Source organism: Physeter macrocephalus, chromosome 6, assembly GCF_002837175.3.
Source record: "Physeter macrocephalus isolate SW-GA chromosome 6, ASM283717v5, whole genome shotgun sequence".
NCBI lineage: Eukaryota > Metazoa > Chordata > Mammalia > Artiodactyla > Physeteridae > Physeter > Physeter macrocephalus.
In genome coordinates this window covers 55,996,835-56,009,326 of record NC_041219.1, presented here as the reverse complement: position 1 = coordinate 56,009,326, position 12,492 = coordinate 55,996,835, and the positions used below count along the sequence as shown (strand labels likewise).

At 54.5% G+C, this 12,492-nt stretch overlaps 1 protein-coding gene across 7 annotated transcripts in view; it reads left to right on the top strand.

The window, feature by feature from the left end:
• CRACR2A (calcium release activated channel regulator 2A) overlaps positions 1–12,492 on the top strand; it is an 81,449-nt gene that overhangs the window by 56,635 nt on the left and 12,322 nt on the right. For 4 of the 7 annotated variants that reach the window (XR_008617655.1, XR_008617654.1, XM_055085424.1 and 1 more), the window contains exons 13-15: positions 1,858–1,939; positions 2,042–2,156; positions 10,897–10,998. Coding sequence is in view for 3 of the 7 variants with exons in the window: in XM_055085424.1 (XP_054941399.1) it covers positions 1,858–1,939; positions 2,042–2,156; positions 10,897–10,998 (299 nt within the window). In the remaining 4 variants the exon portion in view is untranslated. Of the gene's footprint in view, positions 1–1,857; positions 1,940–2,041; positions 2,157–10,896; positions 10,999–12,319; positions 12,403–12,492 lie in introns of those variants that run through there. The other 3 variants (XR_008617657.1, XM_055085425.1, XR_008617656.1) reach the window with 3 other exon arrangements.

Here is a 12,492-nt window from a genome sequence, read left to right as displayed (position 1 = left end):
TGCTTCCCGGCCTGCGGGTCTGAGGCTGCAGGGCGGGGTACCTCGGGGACCGGCGGGGACTCACCAAGCTCCTTGTCCACCGAGCTCCCTGCAGCACCAGCTCCCCGTCCTCCAGCAGAGCGATTCCCAGTGGGGTCGAGGGGCCCAGCCGTCCCTCCACCACCTGCCTTTCCATCAGAGAGAGGGCTCATCCTCAAGGGCTTCAGATCAGGCCCCGAAGGTGTGATGCCTGCGTCTGGCTTTCCCCTGGGTTGTTACCAGGCTGTGGGCAGCCCGCCGGCCTCCCAGAGCACAGATGGGGGAAGCCCTACCGCTTTAGCTAAGAAAACACCCTTGGGTTTGGTTTCCATCTGTTCTGATGGAAGAGCATTTAGCCTTGGACTTTCTAGGTGAAACGAAGCTGCCGGGGCCCCGTGCCCAGGGAACTGCTATGAAAAGAGGAATGAGCCTCAGAACTGGGTTTGCAACTCGCTGAGGCTGCTGACCCGCTTGGGCAAGGCTGGGCTCCGGCTTCTTTCTCTTCTGTGGCTTCTATGGTTTGGGCAGAGAAGGGGCTGCACGTGTGCGCACGTGTGAGTACGGGTACGCGTGTGTGTGCAGATAGCAACCCGCACACGGGTGTCCCAGGGGAGCGCAGTGAAGAGGGAGAGATGGCACATGGAAACCGGGGATACCAAGCCTTCCACCAATGGGACACGTCCCTCTTTTCCTTACCCAGACACGCGCATCCTCTCTCCGACTCTCTTCTGTGAGCCCAGGGCCTCTGCAGTCCTGCTAACGTTCTAGGAGCGGATGACCCTCCCGTCTCTCCTCCCCTGCCCGGCCCTCACACACTCGCCTTTGCCTGAAGACCGTGGCAGGGGATGCCCTTTTCCGTCAACTGCCTCTTTGTTGTCTGTCTGTCAGTCTGCCTGTCTGTCTCTATCTGGCCAGGCTGCTGTTGCTGTCCCTACCTGAGCCCTCCAGAGTAAGGACCCCAGAGGCTGGGCCTTTCAGAGGTTGGGAGGGGATGCCCTCTGGTTCCAAGATCTGATGCCTTAAGGGGGAAGAACGTTTTAAACCTGGTTGAGCGTCTGTGAACATCCTCACAGGGTGTAGGAGGGCGGAATGTTTGTTAGCAAAGCACCTGCGTTGAGGTCCTCTGTCTGAGGGCTGCCGTGGGATATCCCTGCCCTGCACCCTCTCTCTGGGATCCATGACTCCAGCTAGGGTCGCAGCCTCAGAGGGAGGATGGCTGGGGTGAGGAGCTCGATTCCATCTCTAAGGCTCTAAGGGAGCCTCTGATTCCCTCCCCCACCCCTTTTCTTCTCTTCTGTCCCTCCCTCCACCTGCCAAGCCCCCCTCCCGCTCCTCCTCCTCCTCCTCCTCGTCCACCTACCTTTGCATCACCACAGTGGGAGTCTGGAAGTGTGATCCACCCCCCAGGGGTATTCGGATTTTACTGTGGGACCTTGGAAAAGGGTTTTAGGGAGACAATGAAAAGGGAGGGAGGGAGGAATCTGAGGACAGTCTTTCTGTAGCTTCATCTTCCCAAGGAGGGAGTAAATGATAACTCTTTGCCTTGGTAGATGGCTTTTCCATATGTGATCTCATCTGATCCCTAAAGAGGGTCTGGATTACACTGCCGTGAGCAGCCTGCGGTTCAGAGAGGTTGCGTGACTGGGTCAAGGTCCCACAGCCTGTCAGTGGTGGAGACAGGACCAGAACCCAGGTCCCGGGCCTCCCGGGCCAATGCTCTGTCCAGGCCCACATCACCCGGCAGGAGCTGCAGGGGGAGGGCCGCGCCCTCGGGCTGATGGGATTCCAGGCTGGGGTGTGGGTTCCGGACTTGGACGTGATGCTCGGCTCCCCCCGCAGGCATCGATTACCGCGTGAAGACCGTGCGCGTGGACGACACGCGGGTGGCCCTGCAGCTGTGGGACACGGCGGGGCAGGAGAGGTGAGCAGCCCCGCCCCCCGGGTAACCCCGCCCCTCCTCTCCCCGCGGGGGCGGGCTGTGGCGGCAGAGGAGGCCGCGCCCCTGACTCGGCCCTTTGCGCAGGTATCGCTGCATCACCCGGCAGTTCTTCCGCAAGGCCGACGGCGTCGTGGTCATGTACGATCTCACAGCCAGGCAGTCCTTCCTGGCCGTGCGGCCGTGGCTGAGCAGCGTGGAGGTGAGCTGGGGGGCCTCCGGGCGGCCCGCTTCCTGGGCCCGCTGCCCTCTCTGGACACCTGACTCACACCCCACCTTCTCCGGGAAAAAACCGGATCAGGCGTCCATGCGTCAGCCCGCCCAAGTGCCCGGCCCCAGGTGGTTACTGGGGACGCACAGGTGAACACGAGAGGTGCGGTCCCTGCCCTCATGCGGGGAGGGGGCTGGGGGAAGGACTCAGGACAAATACGGATTAAGCCAGGAATGGTGTCATGAAGATTGTGAAAAGTGGGGTAGGATTAGGGGAGGGAGTATCAAGTGTCAAGGACGGATGGGTTCCCAGGGTGTTTAAACTGAGTCACCACCGCCTCTCCTGCATTTTTCTAGCTTCAGGGGGTCCCACTGTGACCAGCCCAGGACCGTCGTGCTCACGGTTTGGGGGCCTGGGTCACAAGCCTTCGCACGAGGGGAGGCTGATCTGCCATGTGCGGGACCCAGGCTCACCCCAGAGCCACCTCAGGCCAGGCCCTCGAGACACGGGGCTCTTCCTTGAACTCTGGATTCTCTGTAAGACTCTGCTTTCTTGCTGTTATCCTTGCAATATGCTGCTTTGTAAGTGCTTTTTACTTCCTGACCACCTGCATGTCCTCCTCTGCCACTGAATGCAGGTGTCTCAAGGCCAAGTGCAGTGTTCCAAGCCACTTCTTATTTTTTACAGGCCCCCTCCCGCCCCATTCTTTCACACACAGTCAAAGAGTCCCAACTCCTTCCATCAGCAGGACCCATGCTTTGTTCGTTTGTTTGTTCTAAACACTGCCAGGCATTGTTCTGGGGCCTGGGTGTTCCGGCGGCGGATAAAGGAGACAGTGTTCCTCTCCCCATGGAGCTTATGTTCAACCCTCTGCTCCAGCCCACAGGCCTTGCCCACCCCTTACCTACTACTCATCGGTCCGGCTGCCACACTGCCATCCAGGACGCAGCTGCCAGCCCGGGCCCCTGCTGCCCTCTGCACGTCTTGGTCATCGTGACCGCTGCTTGGGTCCCACGGGGCTGGGCAGGCGTCGGGCGCGTGCGCGGATGCCGTGTCACCGTGCAGGCAGGGCACTGGGGTCGCTCATTTGTTTCAACCCTAAGGCCTACGCTTCCTGCACCAAAATCTGTTTCTCTCGAAGTCTGGATTGGATGGGCCACTTCTTTCCCTCCTGTTAATCCACATCCTTGCCGTTAACCAAGAAAAATGAGGAGCAAGAATGGAAGCCAGAGTCAAGAGTTTCTCAGAAATTTGCTCCATACAAATTATTTTTCAAAATTATCGCGTCTAAAACACTTACAATAGAGAAAGTGTACGCTTTGAAGTGTAGGGAATGGCTGTATGCCGAGCTAACAGTGGAGACAGATGGTGGGGTGATCCGGAAGTGAGCCCTCTTTAAACTTTGTAACTTATGACGTGATTTTTGATAGCACCAGCAGATCTCTCTTCCTCGCGGAAGTTAAGCACCAGGAGAGACTTTAGGGATTGCCTAAGCAGGTGGTTTTGAAACTTTCCTCCTTGGAGCCCTGGAATCAGGCTGACCTCTCCCACAGCCAGAGACAGGCAGGGAAGGGTGGTGGTCACAGGGCTGGGCCTTCTCCTCCCACCTCAGAACCCCTCTATGACTTTCAGTTTTGCTTATTGGAAGTTCAGCCACAATTTTGTTAGACGAGAGGGTTTCCCCTTGAAAATCACTGACATAATACAGCCATCTCATTCTCAGATGAAGAAATTGAGGCCATGACCTTGTCAAGGTCTCCTGTTCTTTTCCCAGCCACAGACATTTAATTGTTCCCTGTATCTAAATTTTGATAAATGCACAGTGGGGTTTCCACGTGCACTGAACCCGAGGATGCAGAACCTGCAGATTCCGGGCTGGGGGCTGACTGACTGTACCACGCCATTTTATATAAGGGACTTGAGCATCCGTGGATTTTGCTACCCGTGGGGGTCCTGGAACCAATCCCTTGCAGATAGGGAGGGACAACTGTATACTAGAGCTGGGAAGAGGCAATGCAAAGAGTCCGGGATTAGTAGGGATGGATGGAGAGAAACTTACAGAACTACGCTTTCTGCCATTAGTAGGGGGCTGTAGTTTCTAAGGCCCCTGTTTTGCAGAGAGCCTGGGATCTAGGCAGGAAGTGGAACGTCTGGCTGAATTTGAAGGTGGTGGTGGAGGTGAAGAAATGTCAGAGGGTCACCGTTGCAGCTTGAAGCATGAGTTTGGCCATCCTGCAGAAAGCTGGGTCGAGCACTGCGTGACCGGCCTGTTCCCGCCCGGGGTGGGGCCGAGAAGCACGCACCCGCCAGAGCCACTCCCCAGTGGAAGCTACGCTGAGATGGCCGATCCATCTATGGTTAACTCAGAATTATCCACGTGTGGATGGGGCTTCTCTGTATAATTTGTAGTTTGCGTTTTCCTGCTTTAAAATTTTAGCAGAAGGTACAGGTAAATTTTAAATGATGATTCCAAACTTAGAGGAACATCAGGATCACTTGTGAAGCTTTCAGACAAACAGACACCAGGGCCCAAATAGAATGATTCAGGTCCTGGAAATGCAAAAGGCAAAAAAAAAAACAAAAAAAAGAAAAAGTCTCCCAGGTGGTTTTGTTTCTCAGCCACCATGGTTTCCAGCCTAAACAAGTGCTTCTCAAACTCTCCTATGCATGAAGCATCTCCTGGAGACCTGGTTAAAATACAGATCCTGGGTCAGCAGGTGTGGGCTGGGGCCTGAGATTCTGCATTTCTAACAAGTTCTAACAAGCCAATGCTGCTGGTCCAGGGACCACACTTTGAGAAGCAAGATTCTAAATCCTTTTCAAAGATGTTCGTGTTCCTTCGACAAGACTTTGCGGGCCACGACCCATGTGCCCAGCCCGTGCCACGCGCTCTGCAGGACTCAGTGCGATGCACCGGGGCGGCGGCCGCAGGGCTCTGCGAGCGGGTGCTGGAGGCTGTGTCAGGTGGGGGTTGTGTGTTGAGGATATGGAGCCGTGGCATCATAAATGCAGTTGTTCTCAAGATTCTTGAAAAGCTAAGTCGTTCCGCCTTGGCAGCCGGCCATCAGAGATGTCAGGTGATAGATTAAAACTTGACACCTAACTGGACCGGAGGGGAGCTGAAAATAATCAGCACTTGATGTTTGTGGAGCGCCTTGAATTTCCATAGCGCCCCCAGCGCTTCGCCAGCCCCTCGCCAGGAGAAGGGAGGGTGGAGGGGGAGCTTTAATAACAGGCTTTGGGTTCAGAAGCCTTATTACTAAGTGAATGGTGGCCAGCTCTTCCCAGCGCCCCTTCCCCCGTCAACCTGAAAAGCCGCACCCAAGGGAAGGGCTGACGTTGCCACGGGTTATACACGGCAAAGACTGACTCCTAGGTTGTGTCGGGCAGGAACAGCGGCTGGGGAGGCGTGGAGTTCCCTGCAAAGGACATTCTCATCATCCCAGCCCAGCCACCGCCTGGCCGTGAAACGTGGACCAGTCCCTCCATGAAGGGGTGGACCAGAGGGTCTGGAAGGTTCCTCCTGGCCCCCGCGTTCTATAGGGCCTGGCACTTGACTCTCTGGGGGGCCGGGATGGAGCAGGTGTGTGTGTGGATGAGAGGACCCTGCCAGCCCAGAGGGAACCAAATGCCTTGGGCACAAGAGAAGGGGCGACTGCTCTGCTTTATGAGGTGTCCTGCCCCACACCCCCTCCTCTCCCACCTCAGCACCTTTACCTGGCCCGCAGGTCTCCTGCAGAAAAGACCCAAGCGGGGCCCAGACCCACTCTGTGCTGATTCTCCCGCCATTTAGCTTTCCTGTGCGCTTCCAGGAAATCAAAGCAGTTAGGCCTTCCTACCAACTCCGCGTCCCCCACCCTCCTGACCACCAAACCTCTGCTGCGTGGTACTGGTTTAACCAGTCCAATCTAGAGGGGAAACTGGTCAGGCTCTAAGGGCCCCATGTTTAGACCGTCAGGCACCCTGGACATCTGAAGACTTTGGGGCCTGTATCAGGTAGAGAAGATAAGATATGGTACAAGCCCGATGGGCTGGTATTTCTCCCGAATCCAGATTTTTGGTCCGCAATGTCTGCAGTCCTGGCATGTTAACTTCTCGTTTGGGTCTTCCTGTCATCCCAAGAGCACTGTCCTGTTAGGCCTATACATCAAGGAAGTGGCATCTGACCCAAGTCATCAAGCAGCAAGACCAGTGCCTCTGAGCCAGAAAAAAACCATGGAGATTAATCTCACATAGCCTCTTGTTTTATAGTTCTGCAGCTTTCCTCTCCCTTCCTGGACGGCGGACTGGCTCTCCCTCTGTGATCTTTGTCACTGGTGACAATGTACACAGCACACGGCAAAAAATAGCAGTTTGATTTTTTTTTTCCCACGTTCCAAGTTGAGCTCCAAGTGCTGGCAGTTGAGAACGAACTACGCAAATAAATCTTGTTTTGACTCATCGTCCAGGGGGGCGGATAAATATGGAAACCCCCAAGATATAATTTTGCAGTCATCTTCTTCTGAGCATAAATGCATGCTTTAATGTGCTGAGAAATTTTTTTGTTCTGCCTCTGGAGAAATAGCAGCATTCGCCTGGCTAAGTGCTTTTTCTTGCCTCCCAGCAAATAGGTATACACACGCACACGCGCGCACACACACACACACACACACACCCCCCACACACACAACCGAATGCAACAGCTGCACGTCCTGAGCTGAAAGCCAACCCTTGCTCTGAGTTGACAGCTCCTGTAAGTGAAAGTCAGAGACGGGGAATCTTCTGAATTTCAGCAAGTCTGTCTTCCAAGAAGTTCAAGTTCAGAGAACGGTAACTGAAGTGGTGGAAGGTGGAGAGGCTTGCTTGCGTGTCAGACCAGCTCTGGAGCCCACCTCACAGCTCAGGGAAGAGAGAGGGATCCGGGTGGGTCCCACAGAGAGACGTGGCAGAGCCAGACAGAGCCTGGGCCTCCTGCACAGAGACTGTGCCCAGCCCGGGCACTGCCCTCCGACCAGTCCCTCTGACCTGGTGTGCCCATGGGACTTTAGCAACATCTATAAAAATGTCTACAGACATTGGGCGGCCTTAGACTTAGTCACCAAAGGAGGTGCCCTTTGGACCTTTAAAAGTAAGTGTGGCTTCATCTGGTGGATAATTATGAGCCTCTTTGTCCAAGCAGTGGACAGGCCAACACCCTCGTTAAGTAGGTGAATGATGTAAAGTGTAGGCAAAAAGCTCAAGTCTCGAGGTTCCAGTCAGAGAGGACCATGAAACCCCCAGCCCAGGCCCAGTGCCTCCTGGGTCGAAGGGTGACCTGGGGCCGGGGTGAGGGTGCCCGGCTGCCTGCAATGGGTAGCACACGCCCTGGCCTTATGTGTGTTCTCACTTATTTTTGCCACGTCTTTGGAGATAGGCCTAATTCTCCTACATCGGCACAGGCCAGGGCGCTGGGAGGGGAAACGAGGGGTCCAGAGAGTTTGTATAAGAGGGGAACACCGCAAAGAGCAGAAAACCACTGCTCCAGCTCGGGCCTGGGCTTTTTTTTCCTGCACCTTCTAAGCTCTTTTCGTTTTGGTTCTTCAGCCAGGAATCACTTTAGGACTTTAATGTGCTGAGAAATTTTTTTGTTCTGCCTCTGGAGAAATAGCAGCATTCGCCTGGCTAAGTGCTTTTTCTTGCCTCCCAGCAAATAGGTATACACACGCACACGCACACGCACACGCACACACACACACACACACACCCCACACACAACCGAATGCAACAGCTGCACGTCCTGAGCTGAAAGCCAACCCTTGCTCTGAGTTGACAGCTCCTGTAAGTGAAAGTCAGAGACGGGGAATCTTCTGAATTTCAGCAAGTCTGTCTTCCAAGAAGTTCAAGTTCAGAGAACGGTAACTGAAGTGGTGGAAGGTGGAGAGGCTTGCTTGCGTGTCAGACCAGCTCTGGAGCCCACCTCACAGCTCAGGGAAGAGAGAGGGATCCGGGTGGGTCCCACAGAGAGACGTGGCAGAGCCAGACAGAGCCTGGGCCTCCTGCACAGAGACTGTGCCCAGCCCGGGCACTGCCCTCCGACCAGTCCCTCTGACCTGGTGTGCCCATGGGACTTTAGCAACATCTATAAAAATGTCTACAGACATTGGGCGGCCTTAGACTTAGTCACCAAAGGAGGTGCCCTTTGGACCTTTAAAAGTAAGTGTGGCTTCATCTGGTGGATAATTATGAGCCTCTTTGTCCAAGCAGTGGACAGGCCAACACCCTCGTTAAGTAGGTGAATGATGTAAAGTGTAGGCAAAAAGCTCAAGTCTCGAGGTTCCAGTCAGAGAGGACCATGAAACCCCCAGCCCAGGCCCAGTGCCTCCTGGGTCGAAGGGTGACCTGGGGCCGGGGTGAGGGTGCCCGGCTGCCTGCAATGGGTAGCACACGCCCTGGCCTTATGTGTGTTCTCACTTATTTTTGCCACGTCTTTGGAGATAGGCCTAATTCTCCTACATCGGCACAGGCCAGGGCGCTGGGAGGGGAAACGAGGGGTCCAGAGAGTTTGTATAAGAGGGGAACACCGCAAAGAGCAGAAAACCACTGCTCCAGCTGGGGCCTGGGCTTTTTTTTCCTGCTCCTTCTAAGCTCTTTTCGTTTTGTTTTTTCAGCCAGGAATCACTTTAGGAAGGAAGGCTGCCTCTCCTTGTCCAAGAGGCAGCCTTGCTGCTCGTGGTGCAGGGCCCGGATGCTGGGCTGACGCTTCCTACCTCATCCTATTTGGTCGTTCAGGACCTGGCATCCCCTTTGCAAGGGAGGAACAAGCCATCGCCCATAACGAGTAATACCAGATTCCAGGCTAGAATCCCACCCTGGGATTTCAAGTCTGATGCTCTTATTTTCAGAGCATTTCCACGTCAAGAAATCGCACCAGCCTTACTCATTCCTCACACATCAACCTACAAATATCTCGCGCGCGCGCGCTCCAAATAGCAAGTCTTTTGGCCCATATTCCTGCTTCTCCCTCTTTCCTTCCTTTTCTGTGAAAAGCTCTTCACACAAGTTTCTGCGGCACGGCACAGGTGGGGAACAGGGCATTCCCGGTACCTGCAGGCCGGCGAAGAGGGAGCCTCACGGCCCACGCACGTAGCCGTCAGTGGGTTTCTTACTTGCAGGTAACTGGAATATGGCGAAGTCTACCCAACACATCCACCGCCATGTGCACAAGTCAATCTACTTCTGATGGGTCAGAAGGCGCTGTAAGATCTTGGGCCTCTGAGTCATCGTTACGAATGTTCTTTACTGTCTGACCACGAATATGTGGAAATACTGCCTTTAGAGAGTTCTGGTTAATGAGACACTAAATAGCAGAGAGGTCATTGGAAATAAGAATTCAGAGCCAAGGATTAGAGAAAGGTGGCCCCGTATACTAAAGGGTGGGTCCTCATAACGCTCACTTTGTTGGATGTTCCTTTGGATTCTCTGAGCTTTAACATTCTCATTTAATACATGAGAGTTTTTTTCACTACTGAACTACAATGAAAATGAATGTGTAGATTGAGGAACCATGGAGGCTTCATTTCGAATGTGATGCTATTTAAACCCAAAACAGGTGACCTGTCAGATGCACCATGGACATTTATTTGACGGGGTCTAGGGTAAAGCAGCCGAACTGTTGGCGAAACTAGCCACCGGCAGGCTTCTGGTGTCCCACGGCCTTCTCTACTTAGTGAAACAGAGCTGCAGTGAATAACTATTTATTACCAAATTATGATTAAAAGCCCCTAATTAAATATCTCACAAAGCAAACATAACAATCTGCGTAAATGTGAACATTACCCTATTGACTCATTCAGTAGCTCTGCGTCCGGGGCCCTTGGGGTGCAAAGACCCTGGGGTGCAGGGACCCTGGGGTGCAGCGACTCTGGGGTGTAGGGACCTTGGGATTCAGGGACCCTGGGGTTCAGGGACCCTGGGATGCAGGGACCCTGGGGTGCAAAGACCCTAGGGTTCAGGGACCCTGGGTGCAGGGGCCCTGGGGTGCAGGCACCTGGCTGATATGACACAGGACACAGCCCCTGGAGGAGTAAGTAGGGTTGAGCCCTGGAATAAACCTGTTCTTCTGGCCCCGTGAAGTACAACTGCTGTGGCCCCCGTTCTTCCGGATCAGGGCTCCTTCAGAGCCAGGGCACCCAGGACAGGGGTCCCCATGGGGTGACCTCCAGGGAGGCACATGACAGTCATGTATCACACGCTGTGGACCCAAGACCGTGACTCGGATGTGGACCCAGCCCTCGGGGAGCTACGTGCCCAGTTCAAGGCCGCCGGAGGTCCACTGCTGACCGTGCAGCCCCTGGACCTCCTCAAAAGCCCAATGAGCAACTCCTTGTTCATTCTGGTCACATCGATCAAGTCTGGTCACTTGGGAACGCCCTCAGGGGCTCCGTACGGACACCTATTGTATCAGCGCCAGCTGTGCCCTCATCCTGCTCCCAAAACCAGGTCACGGGGAGCGGGGTAAAGGGGGGGGTCCCTGAACTGAGAGGGCTGGGAGGCCCCCAGAGGCAGCCTTGAGCACCTTGCAGAAGCCCGGCAAACCGGGGCTCTGGGAGATGGTGGTCCCCTCTGTGCTTTGGGGTGACTCTGTTATCAGCAGCCTTTGTGACAGCAGGGGGTTCGCAAGCTAGTTTATGCCTTTGCAGCCAGTGTTTCTACCTGCCCTTCCCGGTTCTCCTTAAGGATGCTCCTCTCAGTGGGGGGATTATCTGTTCTGCAGGAAGCTGTGGGAGACCGCATTCCTGTTCTTCTGCTGGGCAACAAAGTTGACAACGAGAAAGAGCGGGAAGTGCCACGGGGCCTGGGGGAGCGGCTGGCCAAGGTGAGGGGCGAGCATCCCCGTCTCCTGGACAGGGCGGGACCCCGAGGGGAGTCGGGCATGTACCCAAGAGCCAGGGTGGGAACCTTCTCTGGGAGCCCCCCGTGAAGTCAGCAAGCGGGCTGGATGGTGTCCTGGCATCGTGGGTCCAGCTGCTGCACGGGGAACTTTCCGCAGAGAACCTGACTCAGGTGTGGGGAATTTCCCAGATTCTCTTCCTTGGAACTCAGAACTGTGAACCCTCAGATAGTAGGAGGTGACTTATTTCAGTCCCCCAGCTGATCCTTGAATCCCATCATCTGTGTTTCCCTACTTGGTTGCCTTCAGGGATGAAACACTCACTACCTGTCGGGCAGCGTGCTCTTCCGTGGGCAGCTCTGTTAGAGCATCCATCCTTCCTACCAAGGCTGAGCGTCCGAGCTGCAAACTCCGGATAAATTCAGGGCAGGCACTGCAAAGCCGACCATTAAAATAAGCATCAGCCCTCTTGCCCATGCAGGGAACCGTCGCGGCGCGATGGAAATCAGGCAGCAACCCAAGCCATGCTCGCTCCCTGGCTTCCTCTGCTGCCTCAGAGTGGTTTTCGGGGAACTGTGTGTCTGGGGAGATAGGGCTTCCCAGCCCCAGGATTCCATAATTCTCAGTGTGCTTGCTCCAGACAGGGACTCAGGACCTCAGAGGCTAGGAAAGCAGGCACAGGTGGTGAAACTCAAGGGAAGAAGGAGGAAGAAAGTCCAGACCGCGGGCTGCATGTGCACGGGCTGCATCCACAATTCCCAGTCCAAGGAGCTCTGAGCACAAAGGTTTTTGCATTGCATTTGGCAGAAAAAACCTGACCAGAACCGATGTGAGGCTATTTATGGGTTTTGTTTACCTCACTTTGAATAAATATTCAAATATTTCACTGAAGAATTATTAATATATTTGATCATAGCGTGCTATCCCCGATCCACAGAGGCTATTATATAATATATATTATAGACAAGTATTCGCTTTCTAAAACTCAAAAATTCTGGATTCCAAAATACATCTGGATCCAAGGTTTTTGCTTAAGGGACTGCAGACCTGTGTTTTTAGTTTATCATCCCATTTTCTTTTCTTTTCTTTCTTTCTTTCTTTTTCTGTCTTTCTTTCTTTCTCTCTTTCTCTCTTCCTTTCTGGTGGAAAAAACCCTGTGGCTCCGAGAGAAGTTAAGTGATTTATTCAAATTATCACCCGGCCCCAGGGATGGGGTCAAGACTCGAAGCTGGAAGGCGAGTCACGTCTCCCAGTTCTAGGTCCTGTGTGCTGCCCGCACCCACGCAGAGCCTTTCTCCTTCCACAGATGGAAGGGGAGTCAGGGCCCAACCGAGGCGTGCAGGGACCAGACTGGGTGAAGGCAGAGGATGGAGCTGGGCCAGCGTTCAAGGGGCCTCCCGATCTGCAACCACAGAAGTGTCTGCACTCAGCTACCCGTCCCCCCAGGGCGTCAGCCTCCAGGGCTCATGCCGGAGGCCA